Consider the following 23,871-nt stretch of genomic DNA (forward strand, 5'->3'; position numbering starts at 1 on the left):
TGCAATAATCTATCATTATGTATTTACCCATATATTTCCCATATTAGCCTATGTATTGTATATAGTTTCTGTCTTTATCTATTTTCATATTTTCTTAAACTTACCAAGTTGATATTTCTTAATATTGTCCTTATTCAGTGTAAAGAACCAAACTCAAAGAGACACATTACTGTGAAAACATTCCTGTCAGTAAAATAAACTAAAATCATTATTTTTTGTTTTTGTTTTGTTTTAGTTTGCAGGAACACACCATATAGAAATTTCCTCCTAGAAATGTTCCCGAACATCAAAGTACTGGATGGTAAGATAGCTTTTGCATGAATATTTTTGTTGATTGGTAACATCTGTCCCTCCAGGAAACAATAAAAGAAAAAAGCTCTCTGTATTATTATAATTTTTTATTTTATTTCCTGTTTCAACTGTAGGTGAAAGAGTGGTTGGCCGTGGGAGTGATTTATATCAGTTATGCAAAGATATAGATGAAACCATCAAAGGTACATTCACCTTCTGTTGTACCCGTTTCTTGTGATTGACATGATAGGAAATGACTAGGGCTGATCATGAAACTTTGGTTGACAGTTAATTTTCATAAAGATAATTACGATTAATGGTTTAATTGTCTTTTTGGCATTGGAACAGTTAAATAAAAACAACATTTCTGACCTGTTAAGCTTCGTGAACAAATATTGCACTAGGCAGATTTAACATGACATGACATTGAAATATACAAATAAATAACTGACAATGACGGGTACCATTAATGAAAGTAAACAATGTACAATGGCCAAAAGAGGCCATATCATTGTCATCCACACCACAGCAATTATACTGTAGAACTCACTGAGTAGATGTAGGCAAGGAACACTAACAACATGCTGACCTTATCTGGATGCAATAAGATGATGCCATTAAAAGAGCGTGGACAACAACGTTGAAATAATGATGGAAATATGACATTTATGTTAGTTTCATTCAGCTGTTAAAAAATTAAGTGAATGTAAACAACTAACGATTAGGCAAAAATAATTGCGATCAGGAGATTACTGTTTGTAATAATTATGACAGACCTAGATATGACACTCAGTTAAAAAAAGGTATAGTAGCCTGTTGAGCTTGTTGCAGTTATGCCTTTCCCTGTTTAATTTCTGTAAAGCTCCTTTTGTTAAAATAAATATTACTGAATTGCATTGGGAGATTTTCAACTGGCCAGATATCCCTAAAGGTCAATTAAATGTTCTTTCCAACGTCGGGGAAAAAACGTCCTGTCCTGATGCTGTCTCAACATCTGGGGGTGCAGGACAGGAGTGTCCGAAAAAAAAGTCCATCAGAAGTTCTGAATCAATATCAAAATGTAGTTATCACCTCCCTTTCCGAAGAAAACAAAAGTGTGGTTGTCAGACAGGCATACAGAGATTCCTGGAATTTATAGATGGATGTATTATTCAAGAAATATTGCATTATATTTCACATCTTACTCTTTTTTTTTTTTTTTTTACCTCTATAGCTGGTTTATACAAGAATGGACAGCTCCCTGATCTCCCTGATTGCAAACCATGGGTGGAAGATAATTTTTGGGAGATAAAGAGGTCAAACAACAATGCCATTATTGAAGAAGCCTACAAACAGTTCAGTGGTAAGAGTTGTTGTTTTTGCCCACAATGCCCAGAACCATTTTCATCAGAGCAGCATCAAGGCGCAAAACTGGTTACCAAATCTTATAGTTGTACTCCAGTGTCAAATTTCCCATTCTTTTCAGATGTCCTTCATGAATGCAGACTCCTTAACAACAGAGCAACACACATGATTTCACAAACGGAACGATCCCTTAGCCTCAAGAAGCATCCAAAGCAGTATGCGGTCTGAAATGGTATATTTTGATGTTTTTGTGTGTGGTTGATGTTTTTGCGTTCTGAAAAATGCTCATGTCTCAATTTACTGTACTTTTATTTTCTTCGTTTTTTCGTTTATTACTATGCTATATCCAAATGCTTTGACCACTCACATGCTTGATGTTTCCTGCAACGTGAGACGGAAACTATCCCTGTGTCCTATGCATTAGGTTTGAGGGAAGCTACAACCTTGAGTGTTTTTAAACCTTGATCCATGCTGACATCCCTAGGGCTGCTTATAAAATGTGTTTACTCACACGGTGCATTCTGCAATCTGCTGTAGCATTTAGGCTATGCTGAGAGCTGTGCTTTAGCATTTGTATAGGTTTTCTCTTATTAGGAATACTTTGGCTTTTGCATTGCTTGGTCATTTTGGGAACTGAATTGTTCCATAATTATTCTAAGCTGGCACTGGAAGCTTAATTTTTCGTAATTAGTTCGTTTTATACCATACATTTTAGTATTAGCTTAACCAAATAGTGGACAGTACTGTAAGCGCTTACAAAGACTGAATGTATTTCATACCTCTTTATAGTGTATTTTCATTTATCTACCATGAATATGATATAGCTTTGGACAGCTAGATTCTGTGTAATGTCCATCGATAAACTCTTAACTACAATTGGCAAACAATCACATAATTAAAATGTTGCCTATAGCCATGCATCAAAACTATTTGTTTCAAATCATACAGTTGTTTCTATGAAGATGATCTTTCTTCAATCTGTTTGCTACAGGTGGCAAGTGATGCTTTGTGAACCCAAATTAAAGGAATGTACTAACTCATGTACTGTATAGTATGCCACTGTGTCTGATGCAATGCTATGGCTCCCCCTTCTGGAAGTGTGGTGGCAGACAACAGACCTTGCTGCAGCCAGTGTTGCTAAGGACCTTATTTCCTTGCCTGGAGTGCCATTTCTGTCTCATCACAGAAACTGACAAATAAGCTGCTTTGTTTAGTTTTAGTTTTAGTTTTTAAATAAATTAATAAAAATATAATTTCCACGATAATTTGATGGTGTGACATTTTTATTTGTCTTAACAATAAACCTGTCATTCTCACATATCAGATCTCAGATGCGGATTTTTATGTTATTTAAATTCAGGATAAGCCAAACCAATCTGAACATTTTTTAGGTTCATTTGTTCAGATGAGCATCAGATTACACAACATTGTAATAGGCCTACCTCTCTAACCAATCATAATTTATAGAGAACATGGTCTCATCATGCCTCACCCCCCCCCCCCCCCCCCCCCACACACACAAGTTATTCAGCAACACGTGATCAGGTTTTGAATGAATCTTTGAATCTTCACCTTTTAACATCCATGTTAGATAACCTATTATACAGTAGTCCGGTGGATTGGTACGAAATTTTAGGTGAATCGTTCACTTTTTCATAAAAGCGTGAAACTTGGTACACTTAGGTGATGTCTACACCTATGTGTTGATAGTCAATGATTACAATAATATCATGTACAACATCATAAACTGTTCAGGTGAATAGGTAATGGTCAATTCAGTGATGTTGTGAGGTAGTCCTGTGGTTTTGTCCGAAGATCGGTCACTTTTTCATAAAATTATGAAACTTGGTATACTTGTACAGTTTGGGTCCCTATGCCATCAGTACTATGCTGGCTGGACTGTAAACGGACCGCTGAAAGGAGGCAGCGACGATGCAATCGATTGTCAGCAGCCAGAGTTAATGCTGAATACGGTGTATGTCGTGAACTTGGAATAACAGCAGTTTAAGACAGATCTCCCTGAATGCAGCACTGATGAACAAACTGGCATGTGAACTCACACATTCATGGAATTGGTCGTAAATTCGTCTGATAGTGAGTGTCTTGTCAATCCTGATGATGCTCATCAACAACCATCAGATGACCCTGAGGTCAAGAAAGCCGTTGCAGTCAATGCTGTACAGGCCGGAGAGGAGGTTGCTGCAGTGACTCGCATGATCCATTCCTTGGACTCTTGGACCCGTCTGAGAAAGTCTGTAGCTTGGATCTTGAGGTTTAAGACCTGGCTCTTGTCTCTTTGTGAGAGGAGGAGGCAAGTGAAAATCAACCAGTCTGACTTGGAAGTGGACAAAAAAAATAGTAGGTGCACAGGTCATATGGGACATCACATAACATTTGCACATTTGAAGGCCTCTATAATTCCATTACCTTTTTTGCTAAAATGGGACTGCCACTTTTGACGCCCTAGAGATTTGATAGCGTCTTAATACTACTCATGCGGGCCTAGCTCTGGTCGATAGAGTTAGGAGTTCTCTAACGCTATGGACCAGAGCTAATGCAGGCCCATTATATGCTTCAAAAACCCCTTGATTTGTGATGATTATGTTTCTACTTGACCTACATAAGATGTACAGAGCAAGTTGTAAGTTCACTCTTACCCCATTATAACTGAACAGTAAATTATTTCAAGTGTTTATTATCAGGCTACAGATTATATATAATCTAAGGCATAAATCCAGGTGTTTCTTTCAAAGTGATTAAATGTGAAGTCAAAACAGATTATAGATTAAAGCTAATGAAGTTATTACTAATTTAAACCTATACTATAATTATTCAAATGGTTATTATGGTTGTAAATCAAACCAAATCATATGCTTTGAATAAGTGATTATGTTAAATCAAACCAGGCTAGTACAGAGTAAAATGGAAAGTGAGTTTTATCAGTTACATCCGGGTATATTTCATTTTGGTTACACATTTTAGCATTAACTTCTGATTATATCAAGCTTTTAATGCATTTCCTCACTAACGATAATAAGTAGATAGTGTCGACCGCAGAATCCCTCAGGCTGTTTCCGCCCCTACAGCCCCAGACTGTTGTGGGCGGTAACTGACAGGATGTCACAAGGAAGGCTGAACCGAGCTGAACATCTATTCAAACTGCCAGGTCCAACTCCAGGCCCCTCAGTTCCTCTGGTATTGATGCATGCCAATTGTCATGGGATCCCACGTCGGTTGGGTTCTGTGGATGCGCGACGGTTGTGAGGGGACCTTGTTTAATTAGCACTCCAAAATCAACACCATCCAAGCCATCCATCTGCAGGATAAGCTCACAGAGGTGGGATCCCCAATAGTGTTCTTCATTATCATTCATTCATTATCATGATCATGTCTAGCTAGTTGATATGCCTCCAGTGTGTGTGTGTGTGTGTGTGTGTGTGTGTGTGTGTGTGTGTGTGTGTGTGCGTCTTCCTCTTCTATCTGGCCTATGTCTACTCTCACAGGTGGTAACACATTCCACCTTCAGTCTTTCCAGCCAACCGATGCTGTGTGCTTTCCTCCTGTCCCTTAAAATGATTAGTCAAAGCACATGGGTAATATAGGCTATTTAGTCATGACACTTAGCCTACAGATGTCGTTAGACAACTGTAATTATGAGCAACAATAAACATGAGAGTGAGTGGGTCCTGGAGTACATCAACTCAGCAGTGCATCCGGGTCCTGTCTACATTTGAACTGAATTGAAATGCTTTGAACGTGGATGTGGTAACATCTTGAGTCCCTTGCACAGCCATGAGTCCAGGGGCCCCAGGGCCAGCCCTGCATGCCTGCCCTGGTCTGTAATAGGCTCATCTTGATGCCAAAGTAGTTGCTTGAGATCAACACAGACTGTAGCTGCCATCATGATTAAAGTTCATTTTATTATAAATAAGTGAATAAGTTAAGAATTCATAATGTTTTTTGTTTGGTCAATTCATGTTTGGATTGTGCTCTTTGTTAATGCTGTGTATTTGAGTTGCTTGGATGTCTAGGGTCACAGTGACCTGTCAGCTGAATTAGATCAGTCAATCAAGCAATCAGCAAAGGTGGTTTAGATTTTGGTTAATCACCAGAGCAGGGGCAACATCAGTCATTCTGCTCAGACCAGCACTAGAGCATGCAGTAAACTGAGAATGTCAAGTGTTGTTGGTGGTACTGTTTAAAGAAGAGATTATAAGTTAAAAGATTTAAGTTAAGATACAAGAAGAAGAGCTGTTTAAGTTTACAGTGTAAAGAAGACCTCAAGATTGTTTCCCCCATATAATTTGATGCGGCCAATGAGGTAATTCATTGTTGCCAGTGTATTTGTTTGTATGGTTTTTGTATGTTTTGTTTGTTGAGAAATGTGATACCGAATTAATGTATGCTGTATTTATGTTTATTTATTCAGTTCACACAGCATTTAATAAATGTCTGTAAAAGAAAAGAAAACCTTGTGATCGTATACTGTCAACCGGAGAAGCTACACAGACACTTGAACTTGCTGCTTCTGATTTCATAAACCATGGCCAGCTGAGTGTGACAAAGGGCTGATGCTATTGTAATTGCTATTATACATTTTTATATTTTTCATATTGTATTTTCATCATGTTGAGGGATGAATGGAAACCAAAATGACCTGATGAAACTAGACAATAGCTATAAATTATATAGTGAAACTAAACTGAATTGAAAAAGTGTCAAGAGTGGACACAAATAAATGCATATTAAATAAATAACAAAACGACTTAATATTTCAATACTCCAAGAGGACCTGTGGTGGTTGTTTTGTGAGTAGCTACATGCAAATAATGAAGTAACTTATAACTTGAATAAACAACATCAATGTATTAATTTCATATTAGGTTGAACTGACAAAAGAGTGTTAAAGGTAGGATAAGTGATTTTCTTGGGTTAAAATAAGTGTTAAATAGCTCTATTGTGATATTGCTATAGAGTGTTTGTTCAGTAACAGGAGTCCATGTCTCTCCAGCTCTTTATTAAACAGAAAATGCATTTTCAGGTCGGGATGCCAATGTTATCGAATTAGGATAGGGAACTCAGTCAAGATACAGATGATCAAACACGTGAAATTGGAAGTGATGACACAAATGAGCTGAACAAATTGGAACTGGAACACTAATTAAGCTGATAAAAGGGTTCTCTCACCTGCTTGGCTGACATTTTGTCACCTACCTGAAAATCTATTTTATTTCTATTAAAGAGCTGGAGAGACACGGAGACTGTTACTGAACAAACACTCTGTAGGCCTACTGTAGCAATGATTTCTATCAAAATATAGTTCTTTAACAAAAAAACGTTTTGTTTTAACCAAAAAATATCACTTACCCTCCTTTAACTTTACAGTTTAGTACTAAAGTTGCATTTTAAATTCCTAGTGTATCTGCATAATATAGATATATTATGTAGACAGCGAGATAAGTGTGATCTCGCTCCACATTTGCGGTCGCCTGATAACCAACTAGCCATTCACTGTGCGCTGTCTCTTCGGGCAATGGGTGGGATTTTAGACTGTGGGATCCGTGCTGTGAGACAGACAGCGTTGCCATGTCCGCTTACTATAAGCGACTTTGGGCTTATTTTTCTGTTAGGTTTGATTGATTGATTGATTGATGTACTTTATTTAGTAAGACATGAGAACAGTACATGACAGTACATAACAGTACATGGAAGTACAAATAAGCAATACAAGGTCTACTAAACTGGATAGCTCATTAAGCACTTAGCTTGTTTAAGATGAGATCCCCATATACACAAATCATGATGACATATAAGAGACAGACAGATATACACACTACTATACAGAATGTCATACAATCAGTTTACAGGTTACTGGTATGAAGAGTGAAAAATATGTACAAAAGAAGAAAGAGAGAGAGGGGGGGGGGGGGTAGGTTAGGTTAGGACATGGGGTAGGTTAGGACTTGGACAGGGGCCATTTTTGAAATGCAGCCTCCTGAAGGTGTATCTTTAGGGCATTTTTGAAAGTGAGTAGGGTTTTACACTCCTTTACTCCTTTTGGTAGGGTATTCCACATTTTTGACGAATAGCATGAGAACGAGTTCATTCCCTTTGTTGTGCCAAATCTGGGTTGATCATGGTTTGTGGAGCTGCCTCTGGTGTTATGATCATGGACTTGATTAACATTTTGGAAGTATTTTGACAAATACAGGGGGATCCCAATGTTGTGGTGTATCTTGAAGACCAGGCCCATAGCAAGTTGCTGTACTCTGTCCTCAACCCTAAGCCAACCAATCCTAGCAAAATGGGCATGGGTTAGATGGGTTTTGTAATTGAGGCCAAGAAGTAGCCTTACGAGTTTGTTTTGGGATGTTTGGAGCCTTGTTTTTAAGGCCTTGGAGGTGTTGTGATACCATGAAGTGCATGCATAATCATAATGACCTTGTATGAGGGCCCCTACAAGAATCTTCAGAGTATTCTTGCTGACTTTGCGATCAATCCTCCACATCCTCCGTGTTATTTTGTGGACCTTTTTGATCGTTTTTTCAGCGTTTTTGTCACCGGAGAGGTTTGCCTCCAAGATGGAACCCATGTAGGTAATTTTTAGGTTTCTTGTAAATAATGGTAGTTGCTGGTTTGTTTCATTGATTGATTGATTCTGATTAAATACTTTATTAACAGTTTGCAAAGACAAGTACGCAGGGAAGTACAGTTCATGTCTGTTAAAAAGCTTGTTTCCATTGGGGTCCTTTGTATTCAATTCATCGAAATTGTGTTTTTTTGGGCTTGTGCCTAAAGTGCAGTTGCTTATTTGGGCTTGCTTCACAATGTTTTAATTATTTTAACCAGGATCTCAAATATTTCCATGTCATGGACCTCCAAATTAATATGTAAGCCTATTTGTCTGAAAAAAATGTTGCGCCAATTGGGAGCCAGCCATGCATACTAGATTTGTGTTTCAATGGCCCAAGTGCCCTAGTTGCTTCCTTTGGTTTTGTTTTCCTAGACCTGGTTGCTTATTTGTCTCACAAAATCTGGCAACACTGGAGACAGATGCCAAAACACGGAAGTGACGTCTTTAGCGAATAGCGACGAGACAGGGTGGCCGTGCGTGTGTGTGTGTATTTACAGCCAGTAAACCGTATGCATCACGCAGCCCACCACCACGACCTACACTCGGGTTTAATACGACCCCAAACAGGAGAGCCATGACGCCCTTCATGTCGCTGTCCCTTTCCACTCTCCTAAAGAACAAGGAGTGTCTGCAAAAGCTGTCTGTCGTCTGTAATAATGTCCTCCCACACCAGAGGCTCTTCAGCCAGCCCTCGTCCGGTACCAGACTGTGGAAACGGGACTTTGGAGTGGGAACCGTGTTGGCGCGACCCCACGGTGCCAACAGGGCAGTGCCATCATGTACCAGCTCTTCTTCTTCAGGTGGCCAGAACATGAGCGACTGGCTGTGGTCTGTCTACCACCAGACCAAAAGAGAGACTGAAGGTAAGAAAGAAAGAACGTCAATAAATTAGACTTATAGTAGACTAATAGGCCAGGGGTCATCTCTGCCTCAAACTGACAGCAGTAAACAAGTTATTGTATTGATTGTTTGATTGATTGAATACTTTAGTAACAGTTTGCAAAAAAGGGAGTGGTACAGATTTATACAAAAGGATAAACCCCCCAAAAGCCTATGAATTATTTCCATGGAGGTCCTGTCAATTCATAGAAATGTTTTAGTAGTAGTAGTAATAACAATAATTATCATCGTCATCATCATTTTGACCTTGTGGAATGTTGATTTGGTACAGTGGCTAGAGCTCACTCCTTTAACACTTTGATTCCTATTCAAGAGGCGCACACACACACACACACACACACACACACACACACACACACACACACGCTCCTTTCAGGTGTTGGACTAGACACAAGAGTGACAAGATGGTGTGAATATTTATTATACATATACACACACACACGCACGCGCTCCTTTCAGGTGTTGGACTAGACACTATAAAGAGTGACAAGATGGTGTGAGTTTAACTCCTGTGGTCATGTGACATGACATGGTGAATGGAGCCAGGCAGGTCAGGTGGCAAAGTGCTGAACACCAAGTTACCAGCAGCTGTAATAGCAAAGCAAGTAACCATACTGTAACTATCGCTCCCTCCCGTCCTCCCCTGTAGATTTGATTCCAGTGATAACGAAGAATTCGGTGAACCCCGACACCATCTTTGCCAACAACGAGATGAACCTGGACGACATTGAGATTTATGGCTTTGACTATGACTACACCCTGGCATTCTACTCCAGTCAACTCCACACACTGATCTTCAACATTGCCCGTGACATCCTCATCACAGAACACAGGGTGCATTTGTGCACACACACACACACACACACACACACACACACACACACACACACACACACACACACACACACACACACACATATGTTCGTGGGGTGTAGGTGTGACTGTGTGTGTGCGTGTGCATTATGGGTGGGTATGTACCGTGGGACTGTGTGTTCTTGTTCTATTTCTACTCTAACACAACACACACGTCTCAGCTCCAGGTTCCTGACAGAATCAGTCCTGTTTCAGTCACTGTGACGTCAAGTAATGTACAGTAAATGATCAAAGCACAGAACACAATCTAACCCCCCACACCTGGTTTGACAGCATCTTTCATGTGTAACATATAATGCGTTTAATCTAACTGCATTATAACCTCAAACTGATATTACAATCTAAGACTGTGTTTCTCCACTGGATTGAATCTCTTGTTTATTTTTTGTTGACGCTCATAATAACGTGATCTTATTTTTAATCTAGTACCCAGAGGGCCTTCGGGATTACGAGTACATTCCTAATTTTGCTGTCAGGGGCCTGCACTATGATGTTCAGAAGGTGAGAGTAAATCTACACCATTCTCTGTTTTTGATCCACTCCAAAAGTAAAACATTGACATTTAAATGGTTCCAGCAGCTTCTTGGTAAGAGTGTAGCTCTGTCAGATGACAGTCTTACACAAAATCACAAAATTGAGCCATTAATCCATTCAATGACTTGCTCTAGGCTCTACTGATGAAGATTGATGCTTTTCACTACATCCAATTGGGAACAGTATACAGGTAATCTATTTATGCATTGTACTGCATACAACAGATTGAGCATGCTTTTTTCCTGACATGGTAAAAAATATAATCACTTATTCTGCAGGGGTCTCTATCCTGTTCCCGACGAGGAAGTCATTGCCATGTATGAGGGCTGCCATGTCCCTCTAGAGATTATGAGTGATTTCTATGGCAAGGTAAAACAGCAATACACAATACATTACATACTCCTACTACAGTGTGACTGAGATTACTAGCATATTATCTACTGTTCTTTTATTATTATTATTATTAGTATTACCCTTATTATTATTATTATTACTAGTGCAGGATTAAGGCACTTTTCCCTGCATGGATTGTGCCAATTCATGTCACATTAAACATTTTTAAACCAGGCAAAATCACTGTGTGGACAGTGCTCAGAACCACATAAAACTTACAGATTGTAACTTTAAAGTGTACCAATAAATCTTGGCCAACTGATGTATCAGTCACAAACACACATTGGCAAACAAAACTCCAGTATGTAATATATTGTCTATTATGTTGTCATTTGAATGATGTTGTTTCACTTCTCCTATAGAGTTCCCATGGCCACACCATGAAGCAGTTCATGGACATCTTCTCTCTGCCTGAGATGACCCTCCTGTCCTGTGTCAATGACTTCTTCATGAAACACAACATTGACTATGAGCCCGTCCATCTCTACAAAGACGTGAAGGTACATTATTGATTGCAAATATTGTCCCACTCTGTTTAACAATTTCTGTTCGGAGTCAGACCTTGATTTTGTTAGATGTTTGGTTATGGTAGTATCAAGGGATTCAGCCCTTCAAAGTAGGGATGTGCGCATCCACTATTTCACTGACGTTAAATAATGATTTTTATAACCGACTAAATGACTCGTCTAAAATTTTAATTTTAATTTAGCAGATCTGCTAAGTGCAAAACTAAGCATGAACCACCCGTACAAATCAAAATCAGTTCAAGTAAAGTGTGTTCGTTACGACAACAATGAGAAAATTGGAAAAAAATAATGAATAGATCAAAAATCAACATCTTTGGCCTGGGCCGTAGCGTGACGAGGCACCCTAGGCTGCAATACCAGCCTGACAGCGTGTCATGTCGCGGGTTCGACTCCCGTTCCCGACGACCTTTGTTGCGTGTCACCCCGATCTCTCTCCCCAATCCTGTCAGCCTACTTTCCCTATCCCTCTCTAAAACAATAAAGGCATAAAAAGCTTAAATAAATCAACATCTTTCTCACATCATGAAATCCAAACGGGGAAATAGTTAACGTTGCTGAATGGAAGTGGACTCCAGCAAACATCTATTATTACAATTGGCTTAATTCCACGCCCCCAATGTTGCGATGTTTGTTTGTTTGTTATCGTCGTTGATTGGCTTGGACTGCTCACGTGGTGCAGTTGGACGTGGTTGTGTGTGTGTGTGTGTGTGTGTGTGAGACGCCTATCGTCGTTGATTGGCTAGGACCGCTCACAGCTGCTAACGGATCAGCGCGCACCGGACCTGTGTGTGTGATAGCGTGCGTGCTGGTGGGTTACTTCATCTCACCACGGAACAAAATATTCACGTGCATGCCCAGTCAGGCAGTGTGTGTGAGAGACAGTGTGAAACCTTCCATGCACATCCCCGGCCACTGGACCTGTGCCTGCTAACAGCTGCTAACGGAGCAGCCCTGTGTGTGTGTGTGTGTGTGTGTGTGTGTGTGTGTGTGTGTGTGTGTGTGTGTGTGAGAGAAACCTCCCATGCACATCTTGATCTTTGTGTGTGTGTGTACTGTAGCTGTGTGAGTGTATACATATACTGTAGCTAAATCCATGTCATCTAATAACTGGCCTTGAGCAACTCATATTTCCATAAAGCACCAAATAAAGACAGTTCCCACAAATGACACCATGATCATACAGATGAGAATGAACGCTCTCCTGTTCATGCTGTTGTCCCTCTCCCTCCTCATCTCCCCTGGCATGGGCTGTTTCAGAACCCTGCGAACAGCGAGGCTGCACAACATCATCACTAACATGCAAAATAGACATTTACCCAAATTATACCATCTTATTATAACCCACTAGCATAGTAGAAACCCACTGATGCCCAACCAGGCCAACACAGAGCAAGCCACCTTGTACCTAAGGAGTTTGTAGTTGAGGAATAATAGTATATAGCCTATATTCTAGGCTACTAGATGTGACGGCTAGATGTGACGGCCTAGGCTACATTTAATGCTGGAAACGGCATGGGTCCTCAAAGCAATATGGGGTAATACATAGTCGTATGACTTAGTGCTTCTGTGGTTAACAACAAGTGCTACTTGTTACTCACAAGCAAGGCACTAAAATCCCCAAAGCAGCTCCAACTAAAGCAGCACAGTGGTCCAAAAAAGTTGATGATTATGGCCCTGGGCAGATTGGAAGAGTCAACTAACTGTCAACTAAGAGTCAACTAACTAACTGTGAATGTCAAAACAGGTTTTTGCTAAAGAGCATGTGTGTGGTAACGTGTGTCTGCAGTCTGCACGTTAGGGACTTGTCGTGACTCAGACTCAGAGCCTACTTGTATGTAGTCAATGATATTTTAGTTGTGAAAGACTGGTGTCTAATTTTAGAGGTCTGGCTGGCCTGCTTTAGAGCGTCCCACCATCTGTGTCTGTACTCTGGTGGCTGGCTCTGTTTCTTCAGAGGGGGGGGGGGGTAAATCAGCACTCTCTTCTCACTCTGAGGGCAGCTGTCTGACAGGCCCTTTCCGCTCAGTGTGGCCTTTGTAGTATTTTCTAATGCAGTGGTTCCAGTGCTTGTTTTGTAAATGATTAGGTGCAGGAGCTCATGAACCTGTCAGTGTTGCCCCCCCCCACCCATTTTGCGCATATGAATCCATGGCATTTTCACGAGCAACGCGGTTACCACTACTCACAGTCGTGCTCCCTTTTGTCAGACACATAGTCACAGAACACAGACATATGCAGTATACACCCTGCCCAGCTCAGTTAACAACACAGACTAGAGAGAGCATTCAACAGCGTAAACACACGTTTACCTGATCACTCGTCAATTCACTCTTGTGGTGCTTTTCCCCCTCTCTCTCTCTCTCTCTCTTGGGTTCCAAAAGGATAGTTCCACATGTCCAAATTGATTTAAAGATTTTGCACCTTTTTTTCTATCGGTTAAAACAATGGTAATTGGTGGTCCTCACCCGTTGTGCCCCCTCCAAACCACCCAAACTCTACCTCTTCTATCCGTCCCAGTTCACAGCTAAACGACAAACTCTGTTGTTCTTGGCTTTCCAAGTTGTCACGCACCGAGGAGCCTCTCAACGTGACAAGTTTCCCATTAACCTCAGTTACCTGACATGTAAAACGTGGGAGTGTGTCAGAGGAGGCCAGTTCATTTCTACCACACCGGCAGAACAATGGACTACTGACAAGCCATCAGAGACTTTGTCTCCCGTCTCTACAAAGTGACCAGACAATGGAGGCTGTCTCTCTGTCTGCTACTCGCATTTGTATTCAGAGATGCTACTCCTGTCACACAAACAATTTGCACTTCTTTGTGTTTGCAAACTCAGGCGTTTTCCTACAGAACAAAGTGCTGGTATTCCCCCTGCTGAATGCTAACATTGTGTCTATGAAGTCCTCATTCCCTGGCTGACGACTGCGTCTATTTTTCACTCTCTCACAGGAGGCCATCGGAGACGTTCACGTAAAGGGCATCATGTACAGAGCCGTGGCGGCGGATATCGGTAATGATTGCAATGTAGTACAAAACATTCCCTGAATGTCATTACTTGTTTGAGCTGGTTATAAAAAGAGGATGGAAATCAAATCTGCAGAATTTGACAAAAATGATCTTATGTTTCTGCCAAGTAGTAAGGAATAACAAGGCTGGTGTTATCGTTTTTATAATTCATGTTGTCTGCACAAGGTCGTGTCTCTTTCCCTATTATGCTTTCTCTCCGTCTTTCTCCAGATAAATACATTTGCTATGGTGAACACAGTCAGGCGGTGTTGAAGAAGCTGGCTGCACACGGAAAAAAGATGTTTCTCATTACAAACAGCCCATTTGACTTTGTGTAAGTTCATCCCACATCTGAAAAAGAGCAAACATTTACATTTGCGGATTCAGAGCTTTTCATTTAAAATGTTTAATTTGGGTGTGGGTGTTACTAGTCTTCTTTCTCCTGTTCTTGTATCCTCATACTGTACGTGAGTAGATAGATGTTGAGGGCTGTCAGTAGTCTTAATATTTCAAATACTAAGACTAGTCATACTGTTGCCATGACTATCACTCACATTGGGGCTCTTTTGACACTATGTTGACAGCACAAAAAGTCTCTTTTTTAGTGGAACCCATGCGAGAGCGTTTCCCAGTATCAAATCAAAAGACATCCAACTTCTGTCCTTGGTTGCATTCTGTTTTCATAGCAATACACTTTCTGAAAAGTTAAAAGCATGTTGTAGTTGTTGTGTTTATTCAAAACCAAGGAAACATGAGCACCATAGTGTGGGGTCGCACCAATATATCATTGCACGCTCCCTTTGTTGAACCTGAAGTGATGATACTGGGTGAATTCAATTTACTATAAGTGTGATTTATTCCTCAGCGACAAAGTGTGGCGTGAGTGTGCCGTTTTTTTCAACGGAAAAAAGTGTCTGCATATATTTTCTACTCCAGTCAACTCTACACAGTGTCGGCACATAATTATTCAGATATATCTAGAAATCTCAAAGAACTTACCATGATGTCCTATAATGCGCTGATCAGAGCAATGGTCACTGAGTTATGGCCATTTGTGAGTTTACAAGTTTGATATACAGTAGTACTGGCTCTTGTGGCCATGAGCAGTAATTCCTTGGTGCTTTTACTTGGCTCTAAGTCCAATTCCTTTGAATCGTCTTCCTCTGTCTCCATAGCATGAGAAATCAAAATCAACACATATCCATCACACTTTAAAACAATGCTATCCTTTTGAAATGGCGAGAAGACTTGAAGTGGGACTTTCTGCCCTTTGTTAACTCAGGCAGCACTTCCTCTGAGGCTGGTAAATCCTGACTCCTTCGGTGGAATTGGCAATCCCTAATCCCAATCATGGTCCTAACCCTAAACCTAACCATTAGGTGCAGCTTGTGAGGGTTGGTACACCGCCTGGATTAAATGCTGCCAGGGAGACTACATTAAGTGGAAGAAAGACCCTTAACTGTAAAGGCTAATCGTACTAGACCACTTTGTGTATAGCAGCGAAACTACTTGGTATATTGAATCAGTGGGTGTATCAAGTTTGCTGGAACAGCTGTTTGCTTCCCACATCATGGGAACGAACTGCAAAAAATGAAATTTACACATTGTTGCCAGTCTAGCAGTTTCATAGCTTGATATTAATCTTATTGTATTTAATTACAATTGTTTGATATTGATATCACTGACCACTACTGCGCTATCCATTGAGCTGACGCAATACTTGAGCACATGTGACAGAACCCTCATGATAATTCTGCAGATATTCCTGATGCTGAGCTGTTGTTTTTCCCAGGGACCGGGGAATGACCTTCATTGTAGGGAAAGACTGGAGGAACCTGTTTGATGTGGTTATCGTGCAGGCTGACAAACCTGGTTTCTTCAACGACAGGAGAAAGTAAGTACAGAACCTCCTGTGCGTGTACATACACTCATTCATCTTAGGTGCATATTGTGTGTGTGTGTGTGTGTGTGTGTGTGTGTGTGTGTGTGTGTGTGTGCGATTTGGCAATGTAAACGTATGTTTTCTCATGCCAATAAAGCCCTTTGAATTGAAAAATTGAATTGAAAATGTGTGTGTGTGTACTATTTAAATGGTTGATACTTACCCACTAGCAGTAGGTTTATCATTGTCATTTATCATTGTGTTTTACTTTGTCTTGGTTATATCTTGGGCTGAACCATTTCATAGATGCTCTAACTATTTATCCACCAAATAATTGTATATATCCTATATTATTTAGAAAATAGCCAATTTACAAGCTCACAATGCATAGCCCTGTATTTTTGAAAATGTAACCTATGAAATATGTATGTAGTGGGCTCCTGCTGAATCTGATAATGATCTGGTAATGATGTGTCATAGGTACCATTCTGGTGATTGTAAAAGTACTATTTAATACACTAGGTGGTACTGATGTGCGGGTCGGGTTTTTTCACCCCGCCACGGAACCCAACCCGCCTCAACCCGCCCCGCGAACCCATATATAAATCTATGGCTCAACCCGCCCTGCGACCCGCGGTAAAAAAAAAAATCTGTAAAATCATGAAAATAATCTTCAAGTATACACCCCAAGTGTATTCAAACTGTTTTATTGTTATTATTCTTATTAGGAATAAAGACAAAAAAGAGCATGTGATTTTTTATTTTTTTTTGCGTGTGAGAGCGGCTGACCCGCTCACCCGCAGCCCGCATAATTGCCTCTGAAATCCTGACTCGACCCACCCGCGCCGCGGGTTGACCCGCGGGTCCCGCGGGTTACGGGTCGGCCCGCTCATCACTACTAGGTGGACAATAGGTGGCAGCAGTGAGCAATTGTCTCAGCTGCCACTGTGTCCTTTCTCAACACAACTCACCTGAGTATCAAGAAAGAGAGACTAGAGTGAGAGTTAAATTCTATATGTACATTATATTTATAGGCGCTTGAGAACACTCATCATCATTGCCAGTACTTTTCAAGAAATGCACCATGTAGGGCACCACATTCCTGAGTGGGCGTCTAAAATAATCATAGATGAGCACCATTAGAACAGTCATATGAGATTAATGAAATATGATGCGTCATGTTCGTTGCGTGTCTGTTATCATGTACTGTAGGCCTATGTATGTATCATGTGTGTCCATGCCCTGGGCTCTCCTCTGTGGTCTTGTTGACGGTTTAATTGATCCCAGCCTCCGTCACAACTGTATACCTGCCAACCTGCACGCATTTTGCGTACAAACTAAAAAATGATATGCAGTTACGAAATGCCTGCTAAAAACTACGCAATTGGGGCTGTAGGCGCTGTATAACAATTAAACCAAAAAGATGCTACATTCAGTATTTACCCCTCTTCAGTGTAAGTAAACCCAACTTGCAGGAGTTCAGCTGAGTGCTAGTGGAAGAGTGCCTACCCTTCACTTACCCAAAATCTCCTCAAATTGAACTCAGCTGTGTCAACTGAAACAGTGTCAGTCTAAAAACACAGACAATTTCACGTTACCGTAGCACTGGTCCAAAAGACAATAATGTCAAACAAAGACGGCACGGAGAGGGATGACAGTACTCCTGTTACTAAAAAGAAGAGATTCCATGCTCCCCAGAAATTCCTCCCCAAATACCAAAAAGAATGGCTGTGTCTTCACCCCTCAGTATTACAGAACCATGCGTTTTGCAGGTTGCGCAATTATAATCTTGACATCAGCCACCGAATATATGATATAAACCTTTAAAACCTTCCTCTGAGGTGAATTCGGATGTCATAGCAGCAGCCATAGTGAGAAGGAAACGTAACGTGTCTCTGCGACTGCTGTTGTGGTGTATGAAGCCCGTCGAGCATCGTGGAATCTACAAGCCCTTGTACAACGGGCCGGCTATGTTCGCCTCTCCTCTCTAAATATTTTGGTACTCAAAATAGTTTACCAAGGTTGGCAGGTATGCAACTGTGCAAAGAATGGGAAGACATGGCAGGGAGATACACACGATATAGCACTGTAGCAGTCCTGTAGCACTGTAGCACATGTTTTTATTTATCCATTTGTGTGTGTGTCTGTGTTTGTGTGCACACACAGTATTATAACTTATTTTTCTAAACTTTCTATAAGCTTGTTTGAAAATGTTAAGTTAATTTTCATTGTTAACCCACTGCCTTGTGGGTACTTTAGGGATAAGGAAAGCAAAAGCACTTTGTAAGTTTGTTTAATCCCCCCCCCCCCATTGTAGACCTTTCAGACGAGTGACATCCGAAGGGGTGCTGCTTTGGGACAGGATTCACCGCTTGGAGAAAGGACAGATCTATAAGCAGGTGTTGTGTTCAAGGCCACTCCACACATTCCAGAGGCATTGCTGTTGGTTGATCACCCTCTTTATATGTTTGTTTGTATCTCTGATTCAGGGAAACCTGTACGAGTTCCTGAGGCTGACAGGATGGAGAGGTTCCAAGGTGCTCTATTTTGGAGATCACATCTACAGTGACCTGGCTGTAAGCAGCAAACGCACATCATCATAAAAACACTGTTTCCATAAAAACACTTGTTTAATTTTTTACTGTAACAATTTGACAGTTACAGTAGCATGATAGAAAGACATGCATGCATCTAGTGATAATCATAAGGGTGAGTGATGTTTAGAATACTGTACATGCTTGACGTTTGACTCATACTGTAATATAAAATCCATTAACAGTCTTCACTGCATATAGACACAAACTGGGGTGTGTCTCCACTTGATAAGCTACTGGTTAATGGTCAACAATAGGACACATTCAAATTAGCTCACACCATGATACATCATCTTATTTTTGTCTGGATCCCACAAATGTGTGACATTAATAGATATACAATAGTTAGCTTAATAGATCTAATGTTTGTATGCAGCAGGGGGGAGTAATAGCACTGAATAATGCCAGGCTTTGCCAACACGACAAGGTGCAAATTGCTTGTGTGACAGAAGTAGCGCACAGTAATACAAATTCAAGAAGCAAAAAGATGTGTTGACGAAATTTCCGAGATACCTAATGTTGTGAACGTGTAGTGCGTGTACGAGAACTATCGTTCTGTGTCTGTCTCACATTTATATGACAAGTTAACACATGACTCATAGGTTTTCTTTGGCATATTTTTTTTGTCTAAAATTAGAGTGGGCTGTCCATTTACTCAGGTAAATGGAGCGGTAGAGACTAGAGAGTGTTACGGGGGCACAAAGGGAAGCTGATTTGAGCCCATGAACCTCAGCATTACATGCAACCCCAGAGGCAATCATCTCAATCGCTTCCCTGTTCTGTCCTTGAAAAGTCTTTTTTGAAAACAGTGATATTCCTGCAGAATGGGTATGATAGGTGTCCTCTCTGCTTCTGCGTCCTCTGCAGGATCTTACTCTGAAGCACGGCTGGAGGACGGGTGCCATCATACCCGAGCTGAGGAAGGAGATAAAGATAATGAACACGCAGCAATATGTCCACATGATGACCTGGCTGCAGGCACTGACCGGACTCATCGAACACATGCAGGTCAGATCATAATCGTACTATATTGTACCTCCGTTCTATTCACTCTCTCCCATTTTGGTTCTCTCACACTCCTCTGTGTACTGTATTTATTTCTTCCAGCGCCCCCATTGAAAACACTTTAGCGGCCTTTAATGACAGCAGGTTGGGTCGGTTGTGAAAATAGATGTGTGTGGGCCTGAAGTAACATTGCCCAAGTGTGTGCTTAGATCCGCTTATCTTCTCTGTTAAACTTCTGTTGTCAAACAGGTCCACAGGGATCCATCTTCCCAAGCTGTTGTCCAGGAGTGGATCAAAGAGAGAGAGACCATGAGGTAAAGAAGATTTGTTTGTTCACCACAACATAGCACTTTTTTAGCTCTCATAAACATTTGCTGCTGCACAGAAGCAGAGTTAGTACATTGGCCACATACAAGGAATTAGACTTGGTAGGCTGCTGTCAAAGTAGAAACAAGGAAGAGAGTCACTCATCTAAAATAGACAAATAATTCAAAAGTAAGAATTTAGACAGTTAGCCCTGTATTAGCCCCGTATTAAGTAATATACGTATCGGCTTATTGGTTACGTTACATAATTATATGCACGCCACACCTAGAGGTCTATTAGTTTAGAGAGAGTGCGAACGTGAAATTGAAGTGAGTCAGATTTGAACCTTTCACATTCGGACAAACACATTTCTTTAATATCGTGCATAATTTTTCATTTCGGGTTGGCTATGTGGTCTATCTTTTCATTCATATTTTACTCTAATTAACCAAATAATTATCTTGGCTAACTGGCTGCAAAACAGTCAATCTAAAGTCTCTTTAATACTTAAAGTATAAGACTAGTGTCTGTCAACAGTGTCAGCCAGCCCCCACAAAAAAAAAGGTTACAGACGTGTCATTGCCATGATGACATATCAAATAAAGTGTGCATCTTTTGCTTTACCTGAACAGACCTGCTGGAGGCATTCAGCTGGTTACCTGACAGCACTTTGCAGATGTCTTAACTCTTAGTAGCATAAATGCATCAGGGTCTTCTGGCATTTATCGTGCGACTTCTACATGTATCAAAACTTGTTGAGTATAAGCTCCTTGGTACGCAGACAATATTTACACAATTAAAAGTATGTGCAGAGTATTGTAAACTGTTACAGTATACATGATATTATGCTTAAATTGACATCATTTACAGCATATCGCATGCCATATGGGTATAGATGGAGGATAGGTAGACTTTACATTATGCACCATGTTTTATTGACAGGACCCAGACCAAAGACATCTTCAATGCACAATTTGGAAGCCTCTTCCGGACGTACCACAACCCCACCTACTTCTCCCGCCGGCTGTCACGCTTCGCCGACATCTACATGCCCTCCATCAGCTGCCTGCTCAACTATGACTTCCAGCACACCTTCTTCCCCCGCCGCACGCCCCTGCAGCACGAGTCGCCCTTCTGGCCTGAGCAGAGGCCTGACGTAGCCACCGGTGACAGCCCACAGCCCCACAGGACCACGGCAGACTCCAAGTAGAGGTTTAGAGGCAATGAGCTGAGAGGCGTTCCCTGACTATTTACTGGACATAGACGTTCTTAAATGTGACTGCTAAATTTGTACTTGACATTCATTCTGTGCTAAACAACATTGTAATACAGTTCCCTGGTGGGGAATGGCTCTTCAAAAGACGCATGCTGCTTTCTTGGCTTATACTCTCTACACAATAGCATTCACGTAAAGCTCTGAATACAGGAAATGCACATGCATTGCATCTCACTGTTGATGTTGAACCTGTAAATTAGGTTTTAGTCATGTTAATAACATAAGCTTTTTAATGTGTTTGAGAAGCAATATAGCACTATTAAGCCTTGAATCCTTTCTTGCAAAATATAATTAAGGCGTGCGTGGGAGGTTTTTATCCAAAAAAAACCTGGCTTTTTACCCCCAATTGATTCTCCCCCACATTTCTGTGTGTTGTTGTCACAGCTGTTGTATCCTACTGGCTCACCTGCCAGTGTGATTTGCATTTGATAGACTGGTAATAAACCCACATTTAATACATCGAATTAACACCACACTTTGCTGATTACAGAGAACTTTTAGTTATACTAATCGGTTCTGAATTGGGTGCGGTATAGATGGATTAATGAGACTGAACGGTGTGGCATATTTAGCAGCAAAATTGATTAACTGGTGATGCAAACCCAATTGACACAGGGAATTAACGGTCACAATTTACAGGAACATATGAATTACAGATATTCGTTGAGAATAAGGGGCGGCGAGCAATCGGCACAAAAAGAGGACGTGTCCATGTTTACTGCAGCTACAGAGACTGATGAATGCAGGAGGGCGGCTATGGATCATCAACATTCTTATGACCAGTGGTATGTGAACACAGTCACACATAGCAAGAATAAAATAGAAATGCTATCAAGAATAAATTAGAAATGCTACTTATGGAAATGAATGCATTTCTTTTTCTCTAATTTTCTCCTCACGCTCGTCTTTCTTTGGAGATGCACAACAGCGCAAACTTGTTTTGTTTTAATTCTTATTAGACCTAATATGTTTGGTGAACAATCAATTGCTGAATGTGAGTGTTGTGTTCAGATTGAATGGATTTTGATTGCAAAAACTGTGTGTCGATTGTTGTGAACAGATTGTGAACAGATTTCTTTTGTTTGGGGAACCATACTATAAACATACACCATCATACAGACTATTTAGAGATATTCCTTATTGAGCTTTAACCTTTTTTTTTCTTTAGTTACTGATGACAGCTGGGAATAAACTGCACTATTGTTTGTTACTTGTATTATTCCCCAAGAGGATTTTCTTTCTATGCATTTGATCCCTCCTATTAGAAGCAGTGGCTGCCACCTACAGTATGGGTGCTTGGGGAAGTGTTCAGTGTCTTGCTCAAGGACACTTCGACACAAAGCCAGGAGGAGCCGGGGACCTTCTGGTTGCAAATGGCCGCTCTACTTCCTGAGCCATACATTTGTAAACAAAAGAGTCAAAGAGACAGAGTATTACTACTTTCTATGATGGCATTGGTGACAGAGTATTACTATTTACCAGTGTACCAATAAATATAGCATTGGTTGACGTGTTTGAGGGTTTGATTATTTTTCACCGAATGTGTGATATGATGGATGGCACACAAATGAGTAATTTTGATACTGTAAGCTGATATGGATTGTATACTTTTTGAAAAAGGGAAATGCTTGAATACCTTTGGCCACCTTTATCATAAGCATGTGGCTCTTGTGTTTCTGGATTTTTCCAGTTGAGTTTTTACTTCTGCTGAAGTGAATTTTTATTTTTTGCTATTTATTAAAATGTTAGTGGTCCAACATAGCACTTGTGTCTTGTGTGATGTTCTAATTTGCTCTTGTTATTTAGTTGTGGAGGTCATTTCATGTAATATAAATGGTAGAGAATGTATTTCTTTGAAATTCACTTTTCTATGATTATGTCAGTGGATTGGTTGGGATTAAACCGCCAAATCGTGTTGGATTGCAATTTTCCATATTGGTTTTCAAATGGACAGATACACTGTCTGGGATCAGACCTATAATTATTACCTGTTCAAAGCCAGGTAATAACATTACACCACATCCCCCAACTTGAAATGTCACATTGTTTGAGTACAAGAACAAATCACATCACATGCTTTTACAAAGACTCCTTAATTGATTTTCTTTCTATCCCCCCCCCCCTTTTTTTCCACTACAGGTCTAGTCTCTGTGGCTTTTTAACTTCTCTGCCCGACCTTGTTCTCACACCACTGGGTGTGCTCTGAGATGTTTTTGGTGGAGACAGTTCCTGAGCCTGCACACGGAGGAATGTCCTCCTGCTCAGGTTGGTTCTCATCCTGAGACTGGCATAGGCACAAGATGTT

General features: G+C 40.7%; 2 protein-coding genes across 2 annotated transcripts in view; both read left to right on the top strand.

Moving 5' to 3' along the window:
- lrrc61 (leucine rich repeat containing 61) overlaps positions 1-2,823 on the top strand; it is a 6,018-nt gene extending 3,195 nt beyond the window's left edge. Inside the window, exons 6-9 of the mRNA XM_084059382.1 lie at positions 236-301; positions 426-494; positions 1,505-1,633; positions 1,757-2,823. Of these exons, the coding sequence (XP_083915508.1) occupies positions 236-301; positions 426-494; positions 1,505-1,633; positions 1,757-1,863 (371 nt within the window). The 3' untranslated portion in view covers positions 1,864-2,823. The remainder of the gene's footprint in view (positions 1-235; positions 302-425; positions 495-1,504; positions 1,634-1,756) is intronic.
- A 5,916-nt stretch (positions 2,824-8,739) lies between these two features.
- Positions 8,740-23,327, top strand: nt5dc3 (5'-nucleotidase domain containing 3). Its single transcript, XM_084060448.1, has 14 exons — positions 8,740-9,132; positions 9,819-10,003; positions 10,469-10,543; positions 10,711-10,766; positions 10,855-10,945; positions 11,332-11,469; positions 14,447-14,507; positions 14,735-14,837; positions 16,296-16,397; positions 18,703-18,784; positions 18,875-18,961; positions 19,847-19,987; positions 20,234-20,298; positions 21,233-23,327. Exons 1-14 carry the CDS (start codon positions 8,844-8,846, stop codon positions 21,498-21,500), a joined length of 1,743 nt encoding a protein of 580 aa, XP_083916574.1. The 5' UTR covers positions 8,740-8,843; the 3' UTR covers positions 21,501-23,327.
- Positions 23,328-23,871: the final 544 nt, after the last annotated feature.

The sequence above is a fragment of the Gymnoscopelus microlampas genome, assembly GCF_963454915.1.
Source record: "Gymnoscopelus microlampas genome assembly, chromosome: 6".
In the NCBI taxonomy this organism is placed as follows: Eukaryota; Metazoa; Chordata; class Actinopteri; order Myctophiformes; family Myctophidae; genus Gymnoscopelus; species Gymnoscopelus microlampas.

What these genes read in the sequence shown, in the direction of transcription:
- nt5dc3 (XM_084060448.1), top strand. Translation starts at nt 8,844, where the DNA reads ATGACGCCCTTCATGTCGCTGTCCCTTTCCACTCTCCTAAAGAACAAG. An exon ending in TGCACTATGATGTTCAGAAG is followed by an intron (nt 10,544 to 10,710) that starts GTGAGAGTAAAT and finishes GACTTGCTCTAG; the next exon opens with GCTCTACTGATGAAGATTGA. An exon ending in TTCTTCAACGACAGGAGAAA is followed by an intron (nt 16,398 to 18,702) that starts GTAAGTACAGAA and finishes CCCCCATTGTAG; the next exon opens with ACCTTTCAGACGAGTGACAT.